The sequence below is a fragment of the Protomyctophum parallelum genome, assembly GCF_964188405.1.
Source record: "Protomyctophum parallelum genome assembly, chromosome: 2".
Taxonomy (NCBI): Eukaryota; Metazoa; Chordata; class Actinopteri; order Myctophiformes; family Myctophidae; genus Protomyctophum; species Protomyctophum parallelum.
In genome coordinates, this window is record NC_139699.1 from 63,957,523 (window position 1) to 63,968,329 (window position 10,807).

Consider the following 10,807-nt stretch of genomic DNA (forward strand, 5'->3'; position numbering starts at 1 on the left):
TGCTCGTGATTATTTGCTCGTGATTTCTTTCTTGCCAGCAAGATGGATTTAGACATCGTTATTTTATATTTTTTACTTTATTTTATGTTGGAGGAGTTAGAGATGCAACAGCGCCCTCGTCGGCGCTTGTTGTATCTCAGGCTGGGAAGGACAAATGATGAACAAGTAAGTTCATGGTTAATGTGTGTATGCCTATATACCTTTACAGCCAGCTAAAGCTAGTTCGTTTTCATATAGGCTAAGTTTATTGCTATAATGTCATTTTACTTTGACAATATAGGTCTACTTTTACATTTAAAACACATAGGCCTATATAGCCTATTGTACAGTGGGTATAAAATGTTAATTCAACTGAGAGAAATGAATTCATCAGAATGCTACTCTTAGTTAATCACATTTGCATACATGAATGAAAAGGTTAAACCAGGCCAGCTCTCAGCTCCAAATGGATAGCCTACATTTATAACAATATTATTTTACTGTGTAATCTAAAACAAATCTTACAAATGTTGTCACTCAGTTATTTAAAACTGGTTTAGTATACACTGTAAGACCGACCAACCTAATTCTTCTCATTCTTTCCCTAACTCAGCCAAGAGGTCCGAGAGGCCCATACTGCAGGGTCAATCTGCATGTGCCTGTCCTGGTCAGGTTCTTTGATGGTGTTGACACACGGCCTGATTTTCGCCTGAGCAGAGAGTCCCTGGCAGTCTTGTTGGATCTCCTTGTCCTAGACCGACGCCATGGATGGGGTGCCACGTTTGAGACCCTGGTGTTTCTCTACTGGCTGGCAAGTGGAGCATCATACAGGGTTGTGTCAGATGCCTTTGACATTCCTCGTTCCACTGTCCACCGCATTGTTCACAGGGTCACAAGGGAGGTGGTGGCCAACCGCCACAGGGTCATATACTTCCCCAGTACCCCTGAAGCCCTGGAGGAAGTGACCCGTGGGTTTGCAAGGCTGGCTAGACACGCTGCTTTCAGCAGAGCAGCTGGAGCGATCGACGGCTGCCATGTCCGAATCACTGCACCAAACGGCCCCGATCACCAGTGCTACCAGAATAGGAAGCTTTTTGCTTCCATTATTCTGCAGGCACTGTGTGACCATCGGGGCCGTTTCCTGGACACGTACGTGGGCTGGCCTGGGTCGGTGCACGACGCCAGAGTGCTGCGCTACAGCCCACTGTACAGTTCAGGTATATAGTTTCATCATATAGATATTCCACTGTTACCTTCTTAGCTTACGCATGTTTCATGATAAATGCTTTTATGTGATGTATTCCCATGCTTTTGTTCTTGCTTAAATGTAAGTCGCTCTGGATTAAGAGCGTCTGCTAAATGCCTAAATTGTAATTTCAAATTCTAGGTACCTACCCTCCTCCAAACCACTTCATCCTCGCAGATGGAGGTTACCCGTGCCTCCAACTCCCTCTCCCTCTCATCACTCCCTACAGACGGCCAGTACCTGGCGATGCCGCACAGCGGTTCAACCACCATCATACCAGGGCACGCGGCATTATTGAGCGTGCCTTTGGTATGATGAAGACCAGGTGGCGGTCCATATTCCTCCATGCGCAGGAGGTGCACCACACCTTCGTACCCTATGTAAGTAATCATTGAACAGCCTATAGAGTTCCTACACCAGTCAACTAAATATAGGCTTAATGTGGTTAAGAAGACTTTTTCAGTAACTGTAATTTATCCCCAACCATATGATTTCAGGTCATAACAGCATGCTGCGTCCTGCACAACATCTGTCTGGACGCAGGGGATGTTGTGGCACCGGAGGACGAGCAGGTGGAAGATGAGGGACAGGATGAGGGGGAGAGAGAGTTGGAGGCAGTCAGCGGGGACCTGTGGCGCGCCCAGCTGACTGCGGAGGTGAATGGTTTGGAGGAGGAGGTGGTGCAAAATGTTGACCACGACTATTAACAGGCAAGTCGAACAGATGTACCGTATATCTACTGATTCCCATTTACTTAGAAAGGTTTTGAATATTTACCGTAGGAAATATTTGTAATGTTTTCTATTCTTGCCTCTTTCTAAAAACAATGTTCCAGTGACATGGCAGCCGTCGATTCAGCCGGCCTTGCAAACCCACCTGAACATTGCGGTGGACAGTGGAACACACCCCAGATGCCCCACTTGCTAGCCAGAGGACACCAGGGTCTCATTTGTGGCATCCCGTCCATGACGGCGGTCCAGTTCACGGAGGTCCAACAAGACTGCCAGAGACTCTCTGCTCAGGCGAAACTCAGGCCGTGTGTCCACACCATCAAAGAACATGTTTTACTAACTTGTTTTACCACTAGCTGTGGTATGAACCAGGAGCCTACCCTACATCACCAAAGAGTCAGAATGCATATGGTGCAACATACCTCAGCGACCTCCCAGAGCTGTGGGTAAGAACAGCCCAGAATGCATACCTGCCTATACATGAAATGGTAGTGGCGTTGGGACATTCACAGTGTTGTGCCATGCCCTTCGTCCACAGTCTGAGTGGTAGAGATATCACTAGTTATCCATATATTTTGTAACCAATATTAATGTTGCAGTTTGATGGGCAAGTCATGCTGAATATAGTAGCCTAGTTGCTGCCGTTGGTGAAAAAAACAGTTCAACTCTGAGAAAATGTTATACCGTATTTGCAAAGTCAGTAGGAACTATGTAATCATGGTGCATTATGTCATGTCTTATACCAAATAAATAAATGGGAAATAAAGGTCAAATGGAATGCAAAACACTGGAGAAATCAAGTTAAACACTTTATTTTGTGCTTTTGTCATCCAAAATAAAAGTGTAAAGTATCTGTATGAATAACATTTGAACAATTCTCAGTAAATGCAACTATTTACAAAGTCATAGGAACTTCAAAAAATAAGTGTAAACGTCTACACTTAATTGAGGAGAACACAAGTATGCAATCATGGTGCACCATGTCAAGTTTCATAGAGTTTTAAATCAAAATGTCAACTGCTAAAGTTAATTAAAAAAAAAGGCAATGGAAATCATTACAAAACACTGTTACCTGACGCTGCCAGATGGGGGTAACCAGTATTGGGTAGGTTATATATGCTTTTATATATGGGAAAGGCAGGCTGACTTTCTAGGTGTAAGTATGTAGGACTAGTAGCGCGCCAAAGTTTGTTTTATTGTAATATAAAATTATAAATATAAATATAAAATAAATATATAAATATATAAATAAATAAATAAATAAATAAATAAATGAATAAATTAATTCCAGTAGAACACAAATAAATAAATAAAAAGTACATTTAACACAAATTGATTGCACCGAACGTGAACTGGCTACTCTACTCTACTACATTTTAAACTATTTATCTACCATTCTCTCCAGTAGCGAAAACAGCCGGTCCATTCTCTCTCCGCTTTCTCTAGATCTCCTCTCCTCCGCTTCCCTTTGTAATTTCATGTCCTCTTTTATTAGTTCCAGGAACTCATCATGATCTCTCACCCTTTTTCTTTTCTGGCCAGCCTGGACATTGGGCCCTGGTGTCCCTGACCCTTCTCCAGCTGTACCCGCAGACACTACTGTTTCTGGTACAGCTGCAGGTACAGCAGTGTCCACAGCAGCGGAGGCAAGCAGGACAGGGGGGTTGATTGAGTGCCTCTGCCCCAAAACCTCGTCCATCTGGGCGAAATAAAGCCATGAGGCAGCTGTGGCCTTGCCATCCACCCCCTCACCAGTCTTAGGATATTTGCACTCCTAAGGAAAAAGTGGAAAATGAAGATTTCAGAACCACTGGCTTAACAGGTTATTTAGTACTGCGACAATGGCCCCCAGAAGTCGGCATACCCCTACCGGAGTTAGGACCAAACACAACATAGTTTTCCCTCATCTCTAAGGCCTCCCATACATGAAATGGATTCTTGTATAAAAATATTTTACTGCAAAAGTGGTGAAATTGTTATTTAAAGTTATACAGCTCAAACTAAAAATAAAGCCTGTCCGTCTGGGGGTTGAGGCACTTAAAGTCATGTAGATTCACAATGGAAGCTCTGAGAGGTTCAAACTTGAGAAATGATAAATTGTGAACAAATAGATGCCGCTTCAACAATAGTACAGAGAAATATGGAAAGCCTACAGTGGAACTACTAACTATTATTATGTTGCAGCACATGACCTGGATGCTCCCTCATCAAGCTCAAATCTCAATATTATCCTCATAAATATAGATAATCAAGTTATTCATTTCTGATTGGGACATCCCTTGTATCAATATGATATCCATATCATGATATTAGACTGGATAGTGTCCATGATTTGGGATATTGCACTATTGTGATATTGCAGTCAGTGTAGACTACTGGACAGGCAGTAGGCTCTGTTACACTAAAGATAACTAAATGCTAGGTCACTCTCCACTCCAGTCAGCTAAATAGCTACTTGATTTCTTTTCACATTCCAAAATATGTAAAATGATTTTACCTGTCATTTTATGAAGAAAGCCACATACTGTAGGCATTAAGATGCAGGTGGAGCCAAATACTGTAGTATAACTTGACTGTAACCAAATGGCTGTAACCAAATAACTACAGAAATGAATAACTTGCTGTTATGAGGATAATATTGAGATTTGAGCTTGATGAGGGAACATCCAGGTCATGTGCTATTAAATGTCATGATTAAAAACAGTTATTTCAAAGGTATAATTACATACTTACTTTATATTTGGCCTTGAAATTCTCCCACTTCTTTTTGGCCTGCTTCGGAAGAACTTTGTCGGCAAGATCCATTTTCTCCAGAATGGCACTAAGAGATTAAAGTAAATACACCACATTAACACAATAGAGACTGCAAGGGCCAAATGACCACAAACACATTTATGTAACCTTGGGGTGGCGCAGGTGTTTACATAAGCGTCAAGTTTACGGGCATGGCTAGGGTGGATTGACCCGGAAGGGCAAATGGCTTTGACCACAGGTACGTCAGCACTTTCAAATGCTGTGAAGCGAAATGTCAGTTTCATTCTGAAATATCCATTCTGTCTGCAATTTATTCTAATAATTTGTTCTAGGTAAAGAAGCTTTTTCCTTCCTGTGTTGTGTAAAAATAGAAAGATCAAGTCAATTCGGCTTGCTGGATATTCACAAAAGTGATATGTGTCTTGTAATATGAATGATCAAAAACGAGACTGAAAAGTGAAACTGAAAATTGCTAGACTCATTCAAATGGCTACATTTTTAAAACAAAGCATGATAGAAATGTTTTCTCTTTCCCTGGTGAAAGCAGAGGATTATAGCTTTTATTTGAGCTATGGTATGTCTCTGTAACTCTTATACCGAATATTTAATGGTCATAATAGAAGTGTTTTGAAAAGAAAACAAACGAAATACCACAAACCTCCACGCAGCAGTTGCTGTGAATTTCTGTCCTGTGAACAGGTCCTCGTGGTCCCTTCTCATTTGGATGAATCTTTTGTTTGAAGACACCGTCCCTAAAAAAAAAAACATTTTACAATTTAGGCATTTAGCAGACGCTCTTAATCCAGAGCGACTTACATTAAGCAAGAACAAAGAAGCATGGGAATACATCACATAAAAACATTTATCAAGAAACATGCGTAAGCTAAGAAAGTAACAGTGGAATATCTATATAATGAAGCTATACATATAAACTATACTACTACTATGCTATACATATGTACTATGACGTGCTATGACTACATACAATGCAATTATAGTGCTGTCTACATAACATGCTATAAGTCTGTATCAAATGCTATCTAAGTCTACAGAAATGCTATCTAAGGGGTTAGGGTAAGTGCTATGGGCCATGATGGAGTCTGAAAAGGTGGGTTTTCAGACTACGGCGGAAGATTGGGAGTGATGCTGCAGTTCTGACTGCAATGGGAAGTGCATTCCACAGTTTAGAATGGGAGTGATGCTGCAGTTCTGACTGCAATGGGAAGTGCATTCCACAGTTTTGGAGCCAGAAGGGAGAAGAGTTTGGGACATTACTCATCTAGTCCTCTATAGCAGTGCTTCCCAAACTTTTTCATGTCAAGGACCCCCAAAATGATACTCATTATCCTGCGGACCCCATTAGAAAAGATATGCCAGGGACAGACCCCCCATAAAAATGTCTTTACAGCTCTAGCAGTGATTTTCAAACAGTTTCATTTCAAGGGACCCCCAGTTTGACCTGAATTAGGCTATGAACCCCCATTTAATGGCATTTCTATCTCTGGGACCCCAATGTATATTGTAAAATCAAAGTTAATTTAACTCTGAGTGTACCTGCCTGCCTGGGGGACCCCACTTTGGCAACCACTGCTCTACAGTAATTTATAACATTTGACTGAGTGTATACCCCCCCCCCCCCCCCCCACACACACACACACACACACACACACACACACACACACACACACGCGCGCACACACACACACACACAACTTACATTTGTAATTGAATTGGGCAGCCTCACTGGCCTGGCCCTGGCCCTCAGTTGAATCGTCTTGTATTGCTGAGAAATGCAATAAAAATACATTAGGCCACGTCAAATTAGGCTTTTACCGACCCAAAATAATCCAGAGTAGGCTGCGCCATTTAAACCAAATACTAGTCGGACTCGTCGTGACATGTCCAACAACGCATGTTTAGTTTAAGCACAACATTTAAAGACGTAACATCTCAGTCACGTTTACTTTACTACTACCACCATGTTGGGCATTTGACTGTCCCGAGAACACGTTGTTGTGTTGGTGTGAATAACACAACAGACTGGTCGGGAGGAACGCACCAGTGTGACTCTTTTTTCTTTGCAGGGAGTCAGGTTAAATCAGATTCGACGTAGTAATAATAATAATAACAATAATATAATAGCTGTTATTTATAAAAACTCTCTGCTGGCAGCCCCCAGTCCCCGGGTTACTGTGTAACGCGAAAATCTCCGACAACGTCGGTGGATATTTTTTATTTGGCTGTGTCATGATACATTTGATATCTTAAATAACTAAATACTATCCCAAAGATATTAAAATTACCTTCCGTGACACAACAACACTTTTAAAAGTAGTATAAAAGAGTATAAAACTTACTAGTTTCCGACATGTTTTTCCTCTTCTTGCTGCGCTCGGGCTGGTGGCGAAGGGAGAGAAAATAGAAATGCCGGATGCGCAGAACGGCTGCGCCGTGGCGATGTACACTGCAAGGTTCTCAGCCAGGCAGGGTACATCGCCACTGGTCTTAGGAAGCGGTCTCGGGCGGGGGAAATTAGTGCGCGGCCCTAGTGCACTAGATGACCGAGTATTTAGCGCCCTGTGGATTGGGAAGCACTCCGGGCGCGGCGCTGTGACGTCATATACCCAGAAATACGCACTTCTCAGTGTCTACACTTCCAATTGGGATTCACCTAGAGAGAGGGCACGCGCTAGGCTAGTACCCAGGCTTTTATTTTCGTTCGCATCGGCAGAGTAGAGAGAAAGACAGACGGACTTGTAGACTCGACTGTCTGTAGTGTGTGTGCGTGCGTGCGTGCGTGCCTGCGTGCGTGCGTGCGTGCGTGCGTCACACGGCTGTGTGTGGATAGGCCAATCACAATGATTGACACATAGGAGGAACATTGATAAACTGTAGCCTCGCATAGCCATGTGTTGGGAAGTACCAAGTGAAAGCATCGGAGGTGTATCATTAGCCAAAGTTTGACGCAATTAAAAAATAGAGAGGCATCACCCTCCCCTATTTTCCTCCAGCCCCCCCCCCCCCCCCCTTTTCCTAAATTTCGACTGGTCCCTTAGATTCTTATTATCGTGAGAACGATGGCTTCCATTATCGCGTTGCAACTTTACAGGAATAGAAAGCCTGCAGTTTCTATTCGCTTGGACAATGATTATGTCACTGGTGGACGGGTTTCTGAACTGCCCACAGCCCTCCTATGAGATCATCAAATGGTGGTCCTTGGATCAATTGCCGAATAAATGATGGGCCTTGATATGAAAAAGGAGGTTGAAAACCACTATAGGCTAATAGGACCCGTATTAGCATTATACATGTCATCGTGGGCTGGAATGGAGAGCAGCCGTTGCTTTGTATCTGTGTGTGTTGTATCTGTTTCCAGCTCTCTCCTTGACAAAGGCTCTGTTATTGGACCATAACAGCAGAGCCATACTAGCAGCAGTCTCAATTTGGGCACAATAACATTCAGCAGAGTGTGAAAATGGACCAGTCTTTACATTTTAGTTAAAGTTAAAAGAACACTCAGGAAGCAGTTGTGTTGCCCGAAGCATGAATCAAGTGGTGGTGACAATTCTGACAGTATAGCGTGGTAGCTGGACAACATGGCTCATTGTCTGATGTTGGGTTTGTGCGTGCATGCGTGTGTGTGTGTTTGAGTGCAGGGCTCTATTGGTGTGTGTGGCCAGGCTTTGTACAGTATGTTACTGTACGTCTAATCATATTTATTAAAAGGCTTTGTGTGTGTGTGTGTGTGTGTGTGTGTGTGTGTGTGTGTGTGTGTGTGTGTGTGTGTGTGTGTGTGTGTCTGTGTGCATGTGTGTGTGCGTGTGTGTGTGTGAGGGCACATGTAGAGAGATACTGTGATGTCTTATACTGTAGCTGGCATATGGTGATCAACACACATGCTGTAAAGATGGCATCTGTCAGTATAGCATGTGCGAAAGAGTGGTGTGTGTGTGTGTGTGTGTGTGTGTGTGTGTGTGTGTGTGTGTACTATACAGTACACATACTGTACGTGCATGTAGACACGTGTTTGCTCCATGTGTTAATTTAAACGTCTGCCTCGGCATTGCCATTTGATTCCTTCCATCTAGAGAGGGCCTCACGTCACGCATACTTTGTGTTTGCTTAACCGATTTAGACCTGAGACCAGATTTTTTTTTTAAGGCTTCGGAATCCTTAAAGTCTTACGAAAAACCTCATGTTTCTATGTCAGCGGTGCTCAACCCTTTTCATGTCAAGGACCCCAGAATTATCTGTATTTGGCCGCCGACCCCCATCTGAAAATATGTTGTTCCAGGGACAACTCCAGAAGCAAAGATTTGAGTTAAAAACGTTCGCTCTGCAAGAATATTATATTCAAAGATTTGCGCCACATTATCACGAGCTTGTAGACCTGCTATTTTTCAATAGCTAAAGTATACCATAATGCTTGAAACGCCAAAAGGCTTTTCCCGACCAGAACGGGTTAAATCCGCGTCCGCGTCCATGTTCTCCAAATGCACGCGAGAACATGGAACCTTCCTGTGTCTGCATGTGTGCGTGGGCCCGTGTTATCTTCGCGCGTCTGTGGCTCTAAATGGAACGGAGCGCGCCACTCGCATGCATTGCTTGACCGCGTGCCAACTGGCAACACGCCCCATGCCTGGTGGCAGTGGGCCGGTGGTGTTCGTGTGCCCGGGCCCAGCCCTCGCCACCTGTCCGTTCGTTGGAAGAGTCACCCCGCATGCGGCTCCTGCTGCGAGCCAGGGCTGCCTCCATGTGGCAGGGCGGGCAGAGAGAGGGGGGTGGCGGGGGGGGGGGGGGGGGGTGGCCTGCCTGGTGGTGGGTGGGTGGGGGGGAGGCCAGGGGGGAGCAACTCCAGACCTCACTGGTTGATGCTCGTTGGAGAGATGGAGACCAGACTGTGGAAATCTGTGGCCTATAGCTGCTTAAATGTACGCACGTTGATCCCTCCGACGTCCGCGGTGAGACTGTGAAGAGTCTGCCCTGGCCGGCGTCTTCCATCTGCTTGTCCCTCCGTCCGTCCGTCTGTCTGTCCATCTGCGTGCTGGATTTATGTCTGTGAGACTCTGTGTCTTTTGTTTTTCATGCACGGCGTGGCTAAGAGGGTCAGTGCGTGCGTGCGTGCGTGCGTGAGACACTATGTGTTTGTGCGGAGATATAGCAAACCACCAGACCCATGAGTTGTTATTAGAGATTGTGAAAGATGAGTGTTACATTTGTATCAGCTGCTGCTTTCTTTCGTTTTCGCGGTTTTCGCTATTTTTTGACAGGGGGTCGGGAGCATTCGAGCAAGCGGCTAAAACATTGTTTTACGGTGATTTCATTTTTGAGGGGACCTAGCCCCTATATAATTATACAGGTTTAATGTTTGTTTTTAGTTCAAAAACGCCATTGACAATGAAGAGAAAATTTACGTCATATTGTCATAATGTATCTTTATTGTAAATTGAATTAGATGTTTGTGTTGGCACCGTTTGTTTTACATCACCATTACATCACCTAATCAACATGAGTTAGACTTTGATATATTAGTGCCCCTCACTTCACACGGGTGTGATTTTTATTATTTAGGCTACTATACTAGATCAGTGCTCGTGGGGCCTTTACAGCGGTGCCCGTTGGGCACTTGGAACGATTCAAGTTGGAAATGAATGCCCCACCCATGATATTATGTCTGTGTCCCTTTTATGCCCATTATATGGAGTAATTTTTCAGGCGTGCCTAAATATGGAGTCTATGCAGATGTCAGAATGATGTCAGAACAGGCCAGCTCCATATATGGAGCCCGGGCAGAGGCCTTGTGTGGCGGTTGTGGACAACCGTGGGTCCGACTGACTCGTGCACCGGGCACTGCACTCCCTGTGGGGTTGTGGAAATTTGAAGTCGGTGGGAAGAACAGTTCTCGAATTGCGTGGATGGAAACTGCCCATAGATCCGAAGTCCCGTTAGTCCGAACATGCACTGCTCCCGTGCTTGAGGTTAGGTTTAGCTTTGCTCCCGTGCTTGCGGTTAGGTTTAGGTTAGGGTTAGAGATAGGGATAGTCATTTCGGAACAATGAATCTTCTGACTAATGACACGGCACCGTATGGATTACGG

At 44.2% G+C, this 10,807-nt stretch overlaps 1 protein-coding gene across 1 annotated transcript; it reads right to left on the bottom strand.

Annotated features, from left to right (window-relative positions):
• Window positions 1–3,300: 3,300 nt before the first annotated feature.
• LOC310879162 (uncharacterized protein) lies at window positions 3,301–7,101 on the bottom strand. The gene is made up of 5 exons (XM_083793609.1): window positions 7,068–7,101; window positions 6,428–6,493; window positions 5,369–5,462; window positions 4,690–4,777; window positions 3,301–3,730 (listed from the first exon to the last, which is right to left on the bottom strand). The coding sequence occupies exons 1-5, from the start codon at window positions 7,078–7,080 to the stop codon at window positions 3,338–3,340; spliced, it is 654 nt and encodes a 217-aa protein (XP_083649735.1). The 5' UTR covers window positions 7,081–7,101; the 3' UTR covers window positions 3,301–3,337.
• Between the last annotated feature and the right edge of the window lie 3,706 nt (window positions 7,102–10,807).